The sequence below is a fragment of the Bombina bombina genome, chromosome 3, assembly GCF_027579735.1.
Source record: "Bombina bombina isolate aBomBom1 chromosome 3, aBomBom1.pri, whole genome shotgun sequence".
In the NCBI taxonomy this organism is placed as follows: Eukaryota; Metazoa; Chordata; class Amphibia; order Anura; family Bombinatoridae; genus Bombina; species Bombina bombina.
In genome coordinates, this window is record NC_069501.1 from 257,742,746 (window position 1) to 257,764,007 (window position 21,262).

The 21,262-nt window shown below is 37.8% G+C and overlaps 1 protein-coding gene across 1 annotated transcript in view; it reads left to right on the forward strand.

Moving 5' to 3' along the window:
* The first annotated feature begins 4,326 nt into the window (after positions 1-4,326).
* Positions 4,327-21,262, forward strand: part of SGSM2 (small G protein signaling modulator 2) — a 534,608-nt gene continuing 517,672 nt past the window's right edge. Inside the window, exons 1-2 of the mRNA XM_053705239.1 lie at positions 4,327-4,434; positions 5,247-5,322. Of these exons, the coding sequence (XP_053561214.1) occupies positions 4,327-4,434; positions 5,247-5,322 (184 nt within the window). The remainder of the gene's footprint in view (positions 4,435-5,246; positions 5,323-21,262) is intronic.

The window sequence follows — 21,262 nt, forward strand, 5'->3', positions numbered from 1 at the left end:
TTTAAGATTATCAAATGAGTTTATTGTTTCGGAATTTTCCTCTTTTATTTGAATTAAGTATATAAGACCTTTTGTTTTCCAGTCTTCGAATACAGGAGAGGAAATTCCCGGAAGAAATTCTGGGTTACCCTTTATCGGGAGGTATTTAGATACTCTATAGTCAACCTTGATTTCCTGTGTGTATCTCTGCCAGGCTAGCAGTGGACTTTTAAATACATACATTTTTGAAGATATTTCAGCTTTTCCATATTCATACAATGAATAATAGCTTTTAATGAAAATGGTGCTACTAAATTAGTTTCTAGTTGTAAGTTGGTGACATGTTCCTTGCCAGTTATCCAATCTAATATTATTTTCACTAGAGCGGCTAAGTTGTAGAACTTTAAGTTTGATAAAGCTAGTCCTCCCGCTGATTTATATAAACTTACTTTCATAGCTGATATTCTTATTTTTTTATTTTGCCATATACATTTAGCTATACTATTATTAATTTTCTAAATACTTTTACGAGTTATCAAAACATTTTGTAATAGGTATAATATTTTAGGAAACATAATGGTTTTAATTAAGTGTACATGGGCAAACAAGGAAATTGGCAATTGAGACCATCTTTTGAGGTCTTCATTCACTTGATACCACTTGTTTGGATCTCTACTAATTTTGATTCCTAAATAATTAATGGTATCCATTCTTCTGAAGGGTACCTGATAGTTGTTTTTAATTGGAGGCTTTATCCATAGTAGTTCTGATGTGTCTGTGTTGATCTTATATCCAGAGAAAGATCCATATAGTTCTATCAGACTTAAAAGTTGTCTAATAGAGGATTCTATTTTACTTAAGAAAACTAACAAGTCATCTGCGAACAAAGTTAAAACGGTTTTAGTATCTCCAATGGTTATACCTGACATTTCTTGGCGCAGGAGAATTGCAGAGGTTCTAATGATATATTGAATAATAGGGGGGATAATGGACATACCTGGCGAGTCCCCCTTTCTAAGCTAAAGCTTTCAGTGAGGGAATTGTTTATTTTCAAGTTGGAGAGAGTAGTTTGGTAAAATAGCTGAATCAATTTGAGAAAATTACCCTTAAATCCAAAATTCCCCAGTGCCGTATCAAGATGATCCCAATTAACTACATCAAAGACCTTTTCGGCATCTACTGAGAGTATAGTTAGATCTTGTTTGTTTATATTTCTTTCTTCGTTATTTTCATTCCAGTAGTATTCTAAGATCGTAAGGGTTCGTCAAATTATTTTAGAAATATTCCTGCCTTTCATGAATCCAACTTAATCCTCATGGATTAAGGTCCCTAGAACTTTTTTAAGTCTATTTGCTAGAATAGTCATAAGAATTTTATAGTCGTTATTGAGTAGCGCAATTGGTCTATATGAATTTATTTTCTCAGGGTCTTTCCCCTTTTTGAGGATTAGTACGATTGTTGAAGCTGTGAAATAAGGTGAGTCCATTTTTTTCTTAATAAAATATTGATTATATAGATTTACTAGGGTTGGGGATACCTCATCTTTTAGACACTTAAAGAATTCTGCTGGAATTAAATCAGGCCCAGGTGATTTACTTCCTTTAGCTGTTTGAATGTGGACTATGACTTCTTCTAGTGTAATAGGTTCATTTAATTCTGCAAGATCTTCTAATTTAATTCTAGGCATATTACAGATATTATTCCAGAATTTTTCTTTATTTTGTTGGTTTATCTCCTGTTACATATAGATTTTTATTGTAATATTTAAGAAATGCTTCTTTTATTAATTTTTGGTCATATATTCTATGGCCATTTTCTCTAAGTACAGGGATAGCGTTATAGTCTGTATTTTTAGTTACTATAGATAGAAATTTGGCTGATCTGCCATAATGGGTCCTGAATTTAATTTTCTGTTTTTTATCTTCTTGTATATCTTTCTGTTTTATAAATATTTCTCTATCCTGCCTACTTCTTTGGTATTTCCCCCAATTAATTTTTGTTGGAGTTACAATATATCTTTCATAGCTATTTTTAACTTGCCTTGCCAGCTAAACATCTCTTAGTTTACATTTTTTTTTTTCCATTTACATAGGTAGGCCACTATTTCTCCTCTGATAAAAGCCTTAAATGTCTCCCAGAATAGTTCTGGTTTATTGATAGCCTCCCTATTGTTATGAGAGAACTCATTCCATTTTTCTTTGAGCCAGTTGTTGAACTGTATGTTATCTGATAAGTACCTAGGAAAGGAAAAGCTAGAAAACCTTGAGGTTTTCACCAATTTAATTTGTATTTGTAAGGAAATAGCTGCGTGATCTGAAATAATAATTTCTTTGATATCTGTTTTCATATTAATGTCTAGACGATTTTCAGGAAATAGAAAGAAATCTATGAGGGAGAATGTAGAGTAAGTTTTAGATTCACATGTATACATTTTTTCTCGGGGTTTTGGAGACGCCAGACATCATGTAATTTTAGATCTTGTGTGAGGAGCCTGAAATTATTATTCCTCGTAGATTGTAGCGGTTTTAATTTTTTAGAAAACCTATCCAGGCTTATACTTGGAGCCATATTAAAGTCTCCTGCTATTATGATTTTCCCCCCATTGAAATACATTAAATTGGTCCTTAATTTTTCCCAAAAAGGTGGATCATACTTATTAGGACCATAGACATTACATAAGACAAGCTTTAGTCCCTGGATGTCAACCTCTAAAATTATATATCTACCTTGTGGGTATATATTGTGTGATATAATCTTAAAATTCAAATTTTTATGGAACAGTATACAAACGCCCTTTTTCCTCGCTTCACCTACCCATAAAGTTTTAAGTTTAGTAATTTCTATAGGTTTTAGGTGAGTTTCCTCGATGAAAGCTATCTGAGGTCTATACTTATTGAGGTGTTTTAGTATCTTTTTTCGCTTTATTAGCGAAGCCATCCCCCCTACGTTCCATGATAAAAAATTTATATTATTGATTCCCATCTCTTATATAAAAAAGGGAGACTAATGATAGAGAGGGGGAGGGGGGAGGAAGAGAAAAAAAAATATATATATATATATATTAAAAACAAAACTTTATTCCTGAACATCATCCTTTTCATATTTGAGCTACAAGTCTTATCCTAACTCCTGTGTCCTGTCTAGTTATTCCAGCTTTAGGTCTTTCAAGAGCAATCGAGCCTCACTAATATTACTTGCAGTTTTTACTGTCCCATCTATTGAGAGAAAAATGTTAGCAAGGTAAAGTAATTTGGCATTGTAATTTGCATTGATAAGACAAGTGCAGTAGGGAGCCATTTCCTTCCTTTTACTATCCGTTTCTGCTGAGTAATCTTGGAAGAGTAGAACCTTATGTTGATCAATACTGCACTTGTCCATCTTGCGATAATTCTTGAAAATTTGAATTTTATCCTGGAAATTCAGGTACTTAATAATTAAAGGTCGTCCTTTACTTTTAGCCTCTGTTTCTTTTCTAAGTGGACCCATGCGATGAGCTCTTTCTACTGCTATAGGTGAAAGATCCCCTAGACCTAGGGTTTGAGGTAGCTGCACTGAGGCAAAATAAATAAGATCATTATATTTAGTTGTTTCTGGAAGCCCAATTACTTTTAGATTATTAAGTCTAGATCTGTCTTCTAGGTCTTCTGTTTTTGCGCTCAGCGCAGCTACCTGTTTCTCTAATGATATTGTATTAGTGCTCATGCTTTGTACTTTATCCTCAAGATTTGAGATCCGTGTTTTTGCCTATGTTAATATAGCTGAAAATATTCTAATTTCAGTAGTTAGGTTGGAGATTTCATTCCTAATCCCATCAAGTTGAAGTATGTTAATTAGTGAGACTAACATTTCTATTGTGATTAATGGAAACATACTTTTACATTTCTTAGCTTTAATATTGAAGATACCTAGGCATAAGCACATTTTGGCAGCTTCAGATATTGTAAATGAGATTTGCTGTTTGAAGCATTATTTTGGTAGAATAGGTGAATTTCTTGGTGCTTGGGCTGACAACCTATTGAAGTTACTCTAACATTAAATTAATGCAAATTATGATCATGTGTCACTATTGAAAACCAAATGAAGTTTTATTTTCTATGGAATTTATTTTTATATAAATATGACAGTGTATTTAGGTTTACATGTTGAGACAAAATACAAGGAGAGTACTCTGTTTGATAAATTTGCCCTTCAGTATTGTAATGTCACAACAGAAATGTCACAGTCAACCATGATCCTAATGTAACTGTAACTCAAACCCTAACTGTATTTCAATACAAATCTAACTATGAATCCTAATTTTGATGGTTAAAAAACCTAACTTATTTCATATTGCAACAATTCAATTATATGCTCTACTTTTTAAATGTAAGTCGGTTTCTATTCTTGCTTCCTACTGCTGAGATTCAGCTTGTTACTGACCTCATTTTTCTGCAGCCCAAACACTTGCTCACTAAGGTATTGCTCACTTGAGGATTTTTATAATATAGAAATATACATTTCTGTTTCTATCCAATTGTAAAATTGCTTAGGCCTTTAAAGTATAGTGTCTCTTTCAAAACGCTAAGCATCTTCAAAATAAAATGTTTGCTAAGAAAACCTAAGTATTTCCAGACCAACTTACCAAATGTGCACAATGATAACGTCTTCATTTTGGTCATGTATGTTTTAACCTTTTTATTATAAAGGGATTGCCTTTCCTATTGGAATCAAAAAAACGCAACGGCTCTCAATACAAATTGATTGTGTTGGTATGTTATCTTTATGGTATACTTAAAGGGACATGAAACACAATTTTTTTATTTCATGATTTAGGTAGAACATACAATTTTAAACAACTTTCCAGTTTACTTCTAGTATCAAATTGGTTTAATTCTCTTGGTATCATTTTTTGAAGGAGCAGCAATACACTACTGGTTTCTAACTGAACACAAGGGTGAGCCAATGACAATTGGTATATATATATTTATGCAGCCACCAATCAGCAGCTAGAACCTATTTTCTTTGCTTCTCCCAAGCTTTCCTAGATAAACCTTACAGCAAAGGATAACAAGAGAAGGAAGCAAATTAAATAATAGAAGTAAATTAGAAAGTTGTTTAAAAAATGTATGCTCTGTCTAAATCATGAATGTCTAATTATGACTTTACTGTCCTTTTAAGCTCTAAAAGCTTTGCTTACGTTATTAGACTGCACTTGTTTTTATACCACTGCAATAATAAAAAATACATTGTTGTATACTTAAACTAATAGCGGTTACTGTTTATTTCAGGTGAAGCAGCTGATGGAAGAAGCAGTGACTAGGAAGTTTGTACATGAAGACAGCAGTCACATTATTGCTCTGTGTGGTGAGTGGATGTTCGTGAAACTGCAATGTAAACAGCAAAATAACTTAATGACTCTGTGATACAGTAAATGGACTCTGATCCTCCTATAAGAAATAAATACAATACAAAATATATTACTAATGACAGAAAACAAACCCAGGTTCACCATTATTACATAATATTGTTCCCCTAAATTACTGCAGATATTTTATATTGAGGTATATGGAAGCCATGTAAGTTTATACATCATTCCCAGTCCAGTGCATATAGGCAATTTCTGTCATTTAACAAAACATGTATGCATAGTCTGTGCATTACTGTAGTAGAACTGTATGAACAAAAACAGTCCCTGAAGCTACTAAAAATAATAAACAATAAAATGTACCTGTTTGCTTTCTCACTTCCCCAAACACCTTTTTCTAACCACCAAGAGGCTGTAGTGCCTGAGCCATTAAAGTCTATGGGAGCTTGGGAGTGAGACTGAAGCATTACATGTCCACTGTGCTTCAGTCTGTGTTCAGCATTTAAAATTCCTGCACTTGTAAAAAAAAATAAAAAATGTATCCTTAGAATGCTCAGTCATAGTCAATTCAGCTATCTGGTACAGAAATGTTATTTTGTTTGAATTTTAGAGAAGGATTCCTTTCCACTCTTTAGTCAAGCAGCCCTAAAGGCATGTCTGAGTAATAAATGAGTTCACTTCTAAGTATAAATTTCAATTCTTTTAGTCTGTATTTGTATGATTTTGGTCAATGTTATGATGTGTATTTACCAATATTTTTGACCATTGAACAAAACACTGAGATAAAATAAGAAAGGTAGTATAATTTGCCTCATATGAACAAAACAATAGAAGTCGAGCTTCTGTGTTTTAATTTTTTATTTATATTCTTTTATTAAGTTTTTTTTCAAAAGATACATCAAACAGAGATTGTCATGTTACAAGTATAACAATCCTATATAAACATTGAGAAAAAGCCAACTTGACATTGTACATTGAAAGTCATGAGTGATACAGTAAGTAACATGGCGTGGGCTTATGAAAACTTCTTTTTATATATAAACTATCTTATTGAGGTGACTACTGAGCTGGCCACTTGTGGGCCGTGTGCTTGTGAAAATAAAAAAACATAAGGTAGTCACAGAGCTGGCCACTATTGGGCCCTATGATATACATAAGTTGAGTACATTTCTAGTTGAGTAATAGCATAATGTAGAATAACATAACATAGTTATAACAAAGATTATACATATATTAGTGTAACCTCTGAACAATTATTTAGCTTAAGAGAACTAGATACACTATATCTGTCTACTAATGAGTATTATAAAAGGAGCGCACGTTTAAGAGATACAACAATAGTTTTCTGTATATGGATAAAGTAGTCGGTTATCATATTTGTGGAACAATACTCACACTTGCTCTATGTGTTAATTATGTAGTAGTCATCTAGTTAGAAGTAGTACACATAGATGAAACAATAAACCTTGCTTGTATTAGACATCATGGGAGTTTAACATCAATATAATACTAAAAACGGCAAAACCTGACTCAATAGAAGTGTTCTATTCTACATATTAAAATGTGTATAATGATATGTGCTATAAACTATGAGAGGTTGTAAACTATAACATTTGTGCTGAAACATGTTCGGGTACCTATGTTAAGGTATTATTCTATTGCTATAGTGGCACCCTAAGCTATTGACTACCCTAAACAAACAATCCTATATTTTGAGTTTTGTAATTTCCTAAACCAGTACACAAACATATGATGCATTTCTCATTTTACTTGTAGAAGCATCAGGATTATGGCAACCTTGAACATAAATGTTTTCTTTCACATGGCAAAAGCACAGCAACAATTAGCAGATAACTGTGAGGTCTTCTTAGAGATTTTGTTATAATAGGTATTGTAACCTGTATGGTAATATACAGTAAAAGAGTAAACTTAAAGTAGGACACCACTGCTGAATTAATTCCCTCTGTTAAAGGTCTCTACTTCAGAGTGTGGTGATAGACATGTTCCAGTGTAAATGGTAATGTAGGTTGTTAAGGCAGCAACTATTGTTTTCTCTTGTTAAGTGTATCCAGTCCACGGATCATCCATTACTTGTGGGATATTCTCCTTCCCAACAGGAAGTTGCAAGAGGATCACCCACAGCAGAGCTGCTATATAGCTCCTCCCCTCACTGCCATACCCAGTCATTCTCTTGCAACTCTCAACAAAGAAGGAGGTCGTAAGAGGAGAGTGGTGTTTTATACTTAGTTTATTTCTTCAATCAAAAGTTTGTTATTTTAAAATGGTACCGGAGCGTACTGTTTATCTCAGGCAGTATTTAGAAGAAGAATCTGCCTGCGTTTTCTATGATCTTAGCAGAAGTAACTAAGATCCATTGCTGTTCTCACATATTCTGAGGAGTGAGGTAACTTCAGAGGGGGAATGGCGTGCAGGTTTTCCTGCAATAAGTTATGTACAGTTAATATTTTTCTAGGGAATGGAATTTGCTAGAAAATGCTGCTGATACCGAAGTAATGTAAGTAAAGCCTTAAATGCAGTGATAGCGACTGGTATCAGGCTTATTAACAGAGATACATACTCTTATAAAAGTGTAATATAAAACGTTTGCTGCCATGTTTAATTGTTTTTTATATATGTTTGGTGATAAAACTTATTGGGGCCTAGTTTTTTCCACATGGCTGGCTTGATTTTTGCCTATAAACAGTTTCCTGAGGCTTTCCACTGTTGTAATATGAGTGGGAGGGGCCTATTTTAGCGCTTTTTTGCGCAGCAAAAATTAAAGACACAGACATCCAGCTTCTTCCTGCATGTTCCAGGACATTTCTGGAGGGCTCAAAGGGCTTCAAAGTCGTTTTTGAGGGAGGTAAAAAGCCACAGTAGAGCTGTGGCAGTTGTTGTGACTGTTTAAAAAACGTTTTTGTCATTTATTATTCAGTTTTTGGTATTAAGGGGTTAATCATCCATTTGCAAGTGGGCGCAATGCTCTGGTAACTTATTACATACACTGTAAATATTTCGTTAGTGTAACTGCCTTTTTTCACTGTTATTTCAAATTTTGACAAAATTTGTGTTTCTTAAAGGCACAGTAACGTTTTTTGTATTGCTTGTAAACTTGTTTTAAAGTGTTTTCCAAGCTTGCTAGTCTCATTGCTAGTCTGTATAAACATGTCTGACACAGAGGAAACTTGTTCATTATGTTTGAAAGCCATGGTGGAGCCCCATAGGAGAATGTGTACTAAATGTATTGATTTCACCTTAAACAGTAAAGATCAGTCTTTATCTATAAAAGAATTGTCACCAGAGGGTTCTATCGAGGGGGAAGTTATGCCGACTAACTCTCCCCACGTGTCAGACCCTTCGCCTCCCTCTCAGGGGACGCACGCTAGTATGGCGCCAATTACATCAGGGACGCCCATAGCGATTACCTTGCAGGACATGGCTGCAATCATGAATAATACCCTGTCAGAGGTATTATCCAGATTGCCAGAATTAAGAGGCAAGTGCGATAGCTCTGGGGTTAGAAGAGATACAGAGCTTGCAGATGCTGTAAGAGCCATGTCTGATACTGCGTCACAATATGCAGAACATGAGGACGGAGAGCTTCAGTCTGTGGGTGACGTCTCTGACTCAGGGAAACCTGATTCAGAGATTTCTAATTTTAAATTTAAGCTTGAGAACCTCCGTGTATTGCTTGGGGAGGTATTAGCTGCTCTGAATGACTGTAACACAGTTGCAGTACCAGAGAAATTGTGTAGGCTGGATAAATACTATGCGGTGCCGGTGTGTACTGATGTTTTTCCTATACCTAAAAGGCTTACAGAAATTATTAGCAAGGAGTGGGATAGACCGGGTGTGCCTTTTTCACCACCTCCTATTTTTAGAAAAATGTTTCCAATAGACGCCACTACAAGGGAATTATGGCAGACGGTCCCTAAGGTGGAGGGAGCAGTTTCTACTTTAGCAAAGCGTACCACTATCCCGGTTGAGGATAGTTGTGCTTTTTCAGATCCAATGGATAAAAAATTTGAGGGTTACCTTAAGAAAATGTTTATTCAACAAGGTTTTATTTTACAGCCCCTTGCATGCATTGCGCCTGTCACTGCTGCGGCGGCATTCTGGTTTGAGGCCCTGGAAGAGGCCATCCATACAGCTCCATTGACTGAAATTATTGACAAGCTTAGAACGCTTAAGCTAGCTAACTCATTTGTTTCTGATGCCATTGTTCATTTGACTAAACTAACGGCTAAGAATTCCGGATTTGCCATCCAGGCGCGTAGGGCATTATGGCTTAAATCCTGGTCAGATGACGTGACTTCAAATTCTAAATTACTCAACATTCCTTTCAAGGGGCAGACCTTATTCGGGCCTGGCTTGAAGGAAATTATTGCTGACATTACTGGAGGTAAGGGTCATACCCTTCCTCAGGGCAGGGCCAAATCAAAGGCCAAACAGTCTAATTTTCGTGCCTTTTGAAATTTCAAGGCAGGAGCAGCATCAACTTCCTCTGCTTCAAGACAAGAGGGAACTGTTGCTCATTCCAGACAGGCCTGGAAACCTAACCAGTCCTGGAACAAGGGCAAGCAGACCAGAAAGCCTGCTGCTGCCCCCAAGACAGCATGAAGGAACGTCCCCCTATCCGGAAACGGATCTAGTGGGGGGCAGACTTTCTCTCTTCGCCCAGGCGTGGGCAAGAGATGTTCAGGATCCCTGGGCATTGGAGATCATATCTCAGGGATATCTTCTGGTCTTCAAAGCTTCTCCTCCACAAGGGAGATTTCATCTTTCAAGGTTATCAGCAAACCAGATAAAGAAAGAGGCATTCCTAAGCTGTGTGCAAGACCTCCTAGTAATGGGAGTGATCCATCCAGTTCCGTGGACGGAACAAGGACAGTGTTTTTATTCAAATCTGTTTGTGGTTCCCAAGAAAGAGGGAACCTTCAGACCAATTTTGGATCTAAAGATCTTAAACAAATTCCTCAGAGTTCCATCATTCAAAATGGAAACTTTTTCGGACCATCCTACCCATGATCCAAGAGGGTCAGTACATGACCACAGTGGACTTAAAGGATGCCTACCTTCACATACCGATTCACAAAGATCATCATCGGTTCCTAAGGTTTGCCTTTCTAGACAGGCATTACCAATTTGTAGCTCTTCCCTTCGGGTTGGCTACAGCCCCGAGAATTTTTACAAAGGTTCTGGGCTCACTTCTGGCGGTTCTAAGACTGCGGGGCATAGCGGTGGCTCCTTATCTAGACGACATCCTGATACAGGCGTCAAGCTTTCAAATTGCCAAGTCTCATACAGAGATAGTTCTGGCATTTCTGAGGTTGCATGGGTGGAAAGTGAATGTGGAAAAGAGTTCTCTATCCCCACTCACAAGAGTCTCCTTCCAAGGGACTCTTATAGATTCGGTAGAGATGAAAATTTACCTGACGGAGTCCAGGTTATCAAAACTTCTAAATGCTTGCCGTGTCCTTCATTCCATTCCACGCCCGTCAGTGGCTCAGTGCATGGAAGTAATCGTCTTAATGGTAGCGGCAATGGACATAGTGCCATTTGCGCGCCTGCATCTCAGACCGCTGCAATTATGCATGCTAAGTCAGTGGAATGGGGTTTACTCAGATTTGTCCCCTCTACTAAATCTGGATCAAGAGACCAGAGATTCTCTTCTCTGGTGGCTATCTCGGGTCCATCTGTCCAAGGGTATGTCTTTTCGCAGGCCAGATTGGACGATTGTAACAAAAGATGCCAGCCTTCTAGGTTGGGGTGCAGTCTGGAACTCCCTGAAGGCTCAGGGATCGTGGACTCAGGAGGAGAAACTCCTCCCAATAAATATTCTGGAGTTGAGAACAATATTCAATGCTCTTCTAGCTTGGCCTCAGTTAGCAACCCTGAGGTTCATCAGATTTCAGTCGGACAACATCACGACTGTGGCTTACATCAACCATCAAGGGGGAACCAGGAGTTCCCTAGCGATGTTAGAAGTCTCAAAGATAATTCGCTGGGCAGAGTCTCACTCTTGCCACCTGTCAGCGATCCACATCCCAGGCGTAGAGAACTGGGAGGCGGATTTTCTAAGTCGTCAGACTTTTCATCCGGGGGAGTGGGAACTCCATCCGGAGGTGTTTGCTCAACTGGTCCATCGTTGGGGCAAACCAGAATTGGATCTCATGGCATCTCGCCAGAACGCCAAGCTTCCTTGTTATGGATCCAGGTCCAGGGACCCAGAAGCGATGCTGATAGATGCTCTAGCAGCGCCTTGGTTCTTCAACCTGGCTTATGTGTTTCCACCGTTTCCTCTGCTCCCTCGACTGATTGCCAAGATCTAACAGGAGAGAGCATCAGTGATTCTGATAGCGCCTGCGTGGCCACGCAGGACCTGGTATGCAGACCTAGTGGACATGTCATCCTTTCCACCATGGACTCTGCCTCTGAGACAGGACCTTCTAATACAAGATCCTTTCAATCATCCAAATCTAATTTCTCTGAGACTGACTGCATGGAGATTGAACGCTTGATTCTATCAAAGCGTGGCTTCTCCGAGTCAGTCATTGATACCTTAATACAGGCACGAAAGCCTGTCACCAGGAAAATCTACCACAAGATATGGCGTAAATATCTTTATTGGTGTGAATCCAAGAATTACTCATGGAGTAAGGTTAGGATTCCTAGGATATTGTCCTTTCTCCAAGAGGGTTTGGACAAAGGATTATCAGCTAGTTCCTTAAAAGGACAGATTTCTGCTCTGTCTATTCTTTTGCACAAGCGTCTGGCAGAGGTTCCAGACGTCCATGCATTTTGTCAGGCTTTGGTTAGAATTAAGCCTGTGTTTAAACCTGTTGCTCCCCCGTGGAGCTTAATCTTGGTTCTTAAAGTTCCGTTTGAACCCCTTCATTCCACTGATATTAAACTTTTATCTTGGAAAGTTCTGTTTTTATGCAGATAAGGTAGTTCTGCATACCAAACCTGGGTTTTTACCTAAGGTGGTTTCTAACAAGAATATCAATCAAGAGATTGTTGTTCCATCATTGTGTCCTAATCCTTCTTCAAAGAAGGAACGTCTTTTACATAATCTGGACGTAGTCCGTGCCTTGAAGTTTTACTTACAAGCTACTAAGGATTTTCGTCAAACATCTTCCCTGTTTGTTGTTTACTCTGGACAGAGGAAAGGTCAAAAAGCTTCAGCAACCTCTCTTTCCTTTTGGCTTCGGAGCATAATACGCCTAGCCTATGAGACTGCTGGACAGCAGCCCCCTGAAAGGATTGCAGCTCATTCTACTAGAGCTGTGGCTTCCACCTGGGCCTTTAAAAATGAGGCCTCTGTTGAACAGATTTGCAAGGCTGCGACTTGGTCTTCGCTTCACACCTTTTCAAAATTTTACAAATTTGATACTTTTGCTTCTTCAGAGGCTGTTTTTGGGAGAAAGGTTCTTCAGGCAGTGGTTCCTTCCGTTTAATCCTGCCTTGTCCCTCCCATCATCCGTGTACTTTAGCTTTGGTATTGGTATCCCACAAGTAATGGATGATCCGTGGACTGGATACACTTAACAAGAGAAAACATAATTTATGCTTACCTGATAAATTTATTTCTCTTTTAGTGTATCCAGTCCACGGCCCGCCCTGTCCTTTTAAGGCAGGTCTAAATTTTATTAAAACTACAGTCACCACTGCACCTGATGGTTTTCTCCTTTCTCGGCTTGTTTCGGTCGAATGACTGGATATGGCAGTGAGGGGAGGAGCTATATAGCAGCTCTGCTGTGGGTGATCCTCTTGCAACTTCCTGTTGGGAAGGAGAATATCCCACAAGTAATGGATGATCCGTGGACTGGATACACTACAAGAGAAATAAATTTATCAGGTAAGCATAAATTATGTTTTTTATGTCTAATGCCACTGCTATATGTACATTTCTATTTTCAACACTGACATTCTATGGGAAAAACATATAAGACCCTTGTAAAAATTGCTATCAGTCTACTAAAGGCACATTATTTGTTCAGGTATTACCTATCTGCATTTTAAAAGGTTATAATTAACAATAAACAATATAAAAAAAGAAGGTGATAGTAGCTAAACTATCCTCAAGTAGTCCAAGGTTCCAGGTCCACAGTAAACCATCAGGTAGGCTGCAGCGCCATTTCCAAGCCTGAATGGGGTATGTTAAGAACTGCAAGATTTTACCCTATGACAGCTTTAAATTGAGATGGAGAGGGTGTAATTATATGCATCCGTGTATGGGTTCATCTCACATACATCCGCTCAAGATTGCGTGGTTGCATGTCCCCTCTCCAATTCATGGAATCTATTGTTATTTCTGCCTTAGGTTCCTGTGACTCGGTTTCCAAATGCATGTGCCTAACTAGATACTTAAAGCTGTCAACATTTTTGCACATCTTTCGCTCCAATTCTATAAGCAAATTGTGTACAGATATATTAGCTTCCTTCATGTTCAGAGGTACAGATATTTTCAAAAATGTGGTAGCGACTGTATGTTGCAGTATGATGTTAACTGCCTTTACCCCGGCGACCTGGGGGCTATAATAAGACACATTGTTGGCTGCCGTCTGTATCTCTTAACTGTCCAAGCTAGGGCTCTAAATTGGGTATTCAACACAATATTTATATAGTTTCATACAGCATCCTCTGTTGAAGCTTGTGCTTGGTGGATATGATAGCGATGTCACTTATTTCTTTCATGTAATTGGCAAGAGTCCATGAGCTAGTGACGTATGGGATATACAATCCCACCAGGAGGGGCAAAGTTTCCCAAACCTCAAAATGCCTATAAATACACCTCCCACCACACCCACAACTCAGTTTTACAAACTTTGCCTCCTATGGAGGTGGTGAAGTAAGTTTGTGCTTGATTTTTATGATTTCTTCTATGATAAGCTCTTCTAAGCATTCTGAAGCCCAATTCCTCTCAGAGTACAGTGTTTGTCAGAGGGACGTGAAGAGAGTATTGCCTGTTGATTTTTATGGTTTCACTCATGGGAAATCTTTTCAAGGGTTCTCTGTTATCGGTCAAAGGGATTCATCTCCTACCTCCCTTTTCAGATCGACAATATACTCTTATACCATTACCTCTGCTGATAGTTTTCAGTACTGGTTTTGCTATCTGCTATATGTGGATGGGTGTCTTTCGGTAAGTATGTATCATTATTTAAGACACTCTCAGCTATGGTTGGCGCTTTAATGTATTTATATAAACTTCTAAATATATGTATTTACTTATATTTGCCATGAGTCAGGTCTATGTGTATTTCCCTTTGCAGTCTGGCAGTTTCAATATGTGAATCATGTTTTAGGAAGTTTTTGTCTTACCTGGGGTATAGTCTTTTTTCCAATTTGACTTTTTTTTCTTTTAAAATTTGCGGGAAAATTAGTCTCACGAGTCTGCAGGGGGCGGCGTTGCACCAGCAGCTCTTGTGAGCTGCTGGTGCAATACTGAATACTGAATACGGAGAGCGTATTGCTATCAGTCTACCAAAGGCACATTAGTTGTTCAGGTATTACCTATCTGCATTTTAAAATGTTATAATTAACAATAAACAATATAAAAAAAAGAAGGTGATAGTAGCTAAACTGTCCTCAAGTAGTCCAAGGTTCCAGGTCCACAGTAGAACATCAGGTAGGCTGCAGCGCCATTTCCAAGCCTGAATGGGGTATGTTAAGAACTGCAAGATTTTACCCTATGCCAGCTTTAAATTGAGATGGAGAGGGTGCAATTATATGTATCCGTGTATGGGTTCATCTCACATACATCCACTCAGGATTGCATGGTTGCATGTCCCCTCTCGAATTCATGGAATATGTTGTTATTTCTGCCTTAGGTTCCTGTGCCTCGGTTTCCAAATGCATGTGCCTAACTAGATACTTAAAGCTGTCAACATTTTTGCACATCTTTCGCTCCAATTCTATTAGCAAATTGTGTACAGATATAATAGCTTCCTTCATGTTCAGAGGTACAGATATTATCAAAAATGTGGTAGCGACTGTATTTTGCAGTATGATGTTAACTGCCTTTACCCGGGTGACCTGGGGGGTATAATAAGACACATTGTAGGCTGCTGCCTGTATCTCTTAACTGTCCAAGCTAGGGCTCTAAATTGGGTATTCAACACAATATTTATATAGTTTCATACAGCATCCTCTGTTGAAGCTTGTGCTTGGTGGATATGATAGCGATGTCACTTATTTCTTTCATGTAATTGGCAAGAGTCCATGAGCTAGTGACGTATGGGATATACAATCCCACCAGGAGGGGCAAAGTTTCCCAAACCTCAAAATGCCTATAAATACACCTCCCACCTCTTCTATGATAAGCTCTTCTAAGCATTCTGAAGCCCAATTCCTCTCAGAGTACAGTGTTTGTCAGAGGGATGTGAAGAGAGTATTGCCTGTTGATTTTTATGGTTTCACTCATCGGAAATCTTTTCAAGGGTTCTCTGTTATCGGTCGTAGGGATTCATCTCCTACCTCCCTTTTCAGATCGACAATATACTCTTATACCATTACCTCTGCTGATAGTTTTCAGTACTGGTTTTGCTATCTGCTATATGTGGATGGGTGTCTTTCGGTAAGTATGTATCATTATTTAAGACACTCTCAGCTATGGTTGGCGCTTTAATGTATTTATATAAACTTCTAAATATATGTATTTACTTATATTTGCCATTAGTCAGGTCTATGTGTATTTCCCTTTGCAGTCTGGCAGTTTCAATATGGGAATCATGTTTTAGGAAGTTTTTGTCTTACCTGGGGTATAGTCTTTTTTCCAATTTTTTTTTTTTTTTTTCAAAAAACTTGTGGGAAAATTAGTCTCACGAGGGCACAAAATGCTGTTATTTATTGCGTCATTCTTGGTGCGAGTATTTTTTGGCGCAAATGTGCATCTATGATGACTCAAGTTAGTCATTTCCTGCATCTTAGTTGACTCCAGATTGTTTGGCGCAATGTTGTGTTTGCTATGACGCGAGTTGCCTCATTTCCGGATGTTTGTTGGTGCCAAAAAATTTATATACTTCCTTTTGCGTCGTGCGTCATACTTGGCGCCAAAAAATTTAGTTTTATTTTACCCCACTTCCTATATGCTCCTTGCCTTCTTTATGCTCAGAGGGCTATGCTATTTGCTTTTTTGAAAAATCTATGCATTTGCATTTTTTCCCATTCCTGAAACTGCTATATGTGGAAATAAGATATTTTTGTTTAAATATAATTTTTTCTTTTACATTTTACAAGATGTCTCAATCTGATCCTGTCTCAGAAGCTGCTGTAGGAACCATGCTGCATGAACACAGTTCTACCAAAGCTAAGTGTATGTGTTGTAAGCTAGGGGAGAGATTATGGGGCCTATCTATCAAGCTCCGTACGGAGCTTGAGGGCCCGTGTTTCTGGTGAGCCTGCAGGCTCGCCAGAAACAGCAGTTATGAAGCAGCTGTCTAAAGATCGCTGCTCCATAACCCTGTCCGCATGCTCTTGTGAGCTGCTGGTGCAATACTGAATACGGAGAGCATATTGCTCTCCGCATTCAGCGATGTCTGTCGGACTTGATCCGCACTGTCGGATCAGGTCAGACAGACATTTCATATATAGGCTTCTATATCTCCAGCTGTAGTATGTAACAGTTGTCATGATAAGCTTTTGCATGCAGAAAAAGTTTCTATTAGTGCTAGTGCAGTATCTGTTGTTCCCTCAACATCTAATGTACATTATATCCCTGTTGATATGAAAAATTATATTGCTGATGCGATACAGAAGGCTATGGCTGCTATTCCACCTTCAAATAAATGTAAAAGGTCTTTTAAAACTTTTCATAATACTGATGAAATTTGTAATGACCGACAACATACTGATGAGGATCTCTCTGATTCAGAAGATCCCACTTCAGACATTGACACTGATAAATCAACTTATCTTTTTAAGATTGAGTATATTCGTTCTTTGTTAAAAGAAGTGTTGATAACTTTGGATATTGAGGAGTCTGGTCCTTTTGATAATAAATCCAGTAAATGTTTAAATTCTGTCTATAAACCGCCTGTGATTTACTCCTGAGGTTTTCTCTGTTCCTAATGCTATTTCTAATGTGATTGCTAAGGAATGGTCTAAGCCTGGTACTTCTTTTGTTCCTTCTTCAAGGTTTAAAAAGTTGTATCCTTTGCCAGTGGCTAAGTTAGAGTTTTGGGAAAAAGTCCCTAAGGTTGATGGGGCTATTTCTACTCTTGCTAAGCATACTACTATTCCTATGGAAGATAGTACCTATTTTAAGGATTCTTTAGATAGGAAAATTGAATCTTATCTAAGAAAAGCTTATTTACATTCTGGCTATATTCTCAGACCTACCATTTCTATGGTTGCATCAACCTTTTGGTTGGATAGCTTAGCACAACGGGAAAAAGATTCTGATTTACATAGCATTGTTCGTTTGCTTCAACATGCTAATCATTTTATCTGTGATGCTATTTTTGATATCATCAAGATTGATGTTAAATCTATGTCTTTGGCTATTTTAGCTAGAAGAGCTTTATGGCTCAAATCATGAAATGCTGACATGGTATCTAAATCTAGGTTACTATCTCTATCATTCCAGGGTAATAATTTGTTTGGTTCCCAGTTGGATTCTATTATTTCCACTATTACTGGGGGGAAGGGAGTTTTTTTTGCCTCAAGATAAAAAGTCTAAAGGTAAATCTAAAACTTCTAATAGGTCTAACCTGTCTAAACCTTCAGTCTCAATCATTCCCTTCAGTGGCTATGTGCATGGAAGTTTCAGGTCTCATGACTGCAGCATCGGACACAATCCCCTTTGCTCATTTTCATATGAGACCTCTGCAGCTTTGCATGCTGAATCAATGGTGCAGGGATTATACTCGGATATCACAATTTATATTCTTAAATCCCAACTCTTAACTCACTCTGACTTGATGGTTAGACCATCATCGGATTATTCAAGAGGCCTTTTTTGTTCGTCCTTCCTGGACTGTGATTTCAACAGATGCAAGTCTCACAGTTTGGGGAGCTGTCTGTTGGTCTCTGACAGCACAAGGAGTTTGGAATCCTCAAGAGGCGAGGTTACCAATCAATATTTTAGAACTCCATACTATTTTCAGGGCTCTTCAGGCTTGGCCTCTATTAAAGAGATAATCATTCATTTGTTTTCAGACAGACAATATCACAACTGTGGCATATGTCAATCATCAGGGTGGGACTCGCAGTCCTTTAGCGATGAAAGAAGTATCTCGGATACTTTCTTGGGTGGAATCCAACTCATGTCTAATTTCTGCGATCAATATTCCAGGTGTAGACAATTGGGAAGCGGATTATCTCAGCCGTCAGTCTTTACATCCGGGGGAGTGGTCAGATTGTACAGATGTGGTGTCTTCCCGAATAGATCTGATGGATTCCCATCTAAACAAAAAGTTTCCCAGGTACCTTTCCAGGTCCAGGGATCCTCAGGTGGAGATGGTGGATGCGTTAGCAGTTCCTTGGTTTTACCAACCTGCTTACAATTTCCGCCTCTAGTTCTTCTTCCAAGGGTAATCTCCAAGATCATAATGGAACAATCGCATGTGTTTCTGATAGCACCAGCATGACGTCACAGATTTCGGTATGCAGATCTTGTCCAGATGTCCAGTTGCCAACCTTGGCCACTTCCTTTAAGGCCAGACCTTCTGTCTCAAGGGCCGTTTTTTCCATTAGGATCTCAAATCGCTAAAATTGAAGGTATGGAAATTGAACGCTTAGTGCTTAGTCATAGAGGTTTCTCTGACTCAGTGATTAATACTATGCTACAGGCTTGTTAGTCTGTTTCAAGGAAGATTTATTATCAGGTTTGGAAAGCCTATATTTCATGGAGTTCTTCTCATAAAATCTCTTGGCATTCTTTTAGAATTCCTAGAATTTTACAGTTTCTTCAGGATGGTTTGGATAAAGGTTTGTCTGCAAGTACTTTGAAGGGACAAATCTCTGCTCTTTCTGTTTTATTTCATAGAAAGATTGCTAAACTTCCTGATATTCACTGTTTTGTTCAGGCTTTGGTTCGTATCAAGCCTGTTATTAAATAAATCTCTTTGCAGGCTCCTCCTTTTGAGCCTATGTATTCTTTGGATATTAAACTACTTTCTTTGAAAGTGTTGTTCCTTTTGGCTATTTCTTCTGCTAGAAGAGTGTCTGAATTGTCTGCTCTATTTTGCGAGTCTCTTTTTCTGATTTTCCATCATGATAAAGCTGTTTTGCGGACTTCGTTTAAATTTCTTCCTAAGGTTGTTACTTCTAACAACAATAGTAGGGAAATTGTTGTTCCTTCTTTATGTCCTAATCCTAAGAATGGTCTTGAAAGATCTTTACATTCTTTAGATGTTGTAAGAGCAACTTGGTCTTCTTTGCATACATTTTCAACATTTTACCATTTTGATGTATTTGCTTCTTCAGAAACAGTCTTTGGTAGAAAAGTTCTTCAGGCAGCTGTCTCCGTTCGATTATTCTGCTTATGATTTAATTTTTTTTCTTTAAATTTTTAATTTTGTTTGGATTTAATTTTCTCAGCTTAAATAGCTGTTGTTATTTTATCCCTCCCTCTCTTGTGACTCTTCTGTGGACTTCCACATCTTGCGTATTTCTATCCCATATGTTACTAGCTCATGAACTCTTGCCAATTACATGAAAGAAAACATAATTTATGTAAGAACTTACCTGATAAATTAATTTCTTTCATATTGGCAAGAGTCCATGAGGTCCAACCTTTTTATGGTGGATATGATTTTCTGTATAAAGCACAATTATATTTCCAGTTCCTCTTTTTGTATGCTTTTTTACTCCTTATTTTTATCACCTCACTTCTTGGCTATTAGTTCAACTGAGTTGTGGGTGTGGTGGGAGGTGTATTTATAGGCATTTTGAGGTTTGGGAAACTTTGCCCCTTCTCATGGACTCATGGACTCTTCTTATGAAAGAAATTAATTTATCAGGTAAGTTCTTACATAAATGATGTTTTTCTTGAGTAATCGGCGGACTATTTAGATGTCTCTAAGAGCTCCTAATTCTCTGTGCTATCATGGCCGCCGCCTGGACAAGACCCCCCAGTCAAGCTTCTGTTTAAATGTATAATTCTAATGCAAAAAATACATGCTCTAATTTTCATCTCTATGTTAAAAAGGAAGATATGGTACCTCAAAAATTCCTGATTAGTCACATCCCATTGTGAAGAGACTTTAAGGATGCTAGACAAAGGAGCATGCAACTGGCATGTGCAGGCACAATCACGTTACTACCCTCCTCAGTTTAAGAAATATTACTATGAAATCATGCGGGATTTCAGTGAAATCTCATGAGATCACAGTAAAGCAAAGTGTCAAAAAATCAGCACTGATGAAGCTGATTGGCTTTTTTTTCTTTAACATGCAGCTTACAGTAGCGGAAAGATAACTGTTCATAGAGCACTTATTATTGTGAGCTCAAGAAATTTTGTGGTAAAATATCTTCCATTTTACATAGAAATATTCATGTAAAATTTCTTGTCAGCTTATTACAGTAATGCTGATTTATTATTTGAGTATTATGTCCCTTTAAACACATAGACCTACATTACAAGTGGATCGCTACTGATAGCGCAGGGTACGCTATCAATATCGCTGGACTATGCTATCTGGTATTACAAGTCCATGGTAAAACTGAATAACCAGAGAATGTTTAGCCGACATTCCTTTAGTGCAGGGGTCGCCAACTTTCGGACCTCAGTGACCACTAAACTCACAATTTTGAATACCGTGGACCACTAACATGAATTTTGTTTTAAAAGGTACAAACCTCTATAATGTGTGTGTTATTATATATATATATATATATATATATACACACACACATTTTTAAGAATTATTTTTTTATTTTTTGGAATTAACTAACTGAATGACAGAACTGAGAGAATATTTCCAAATGACA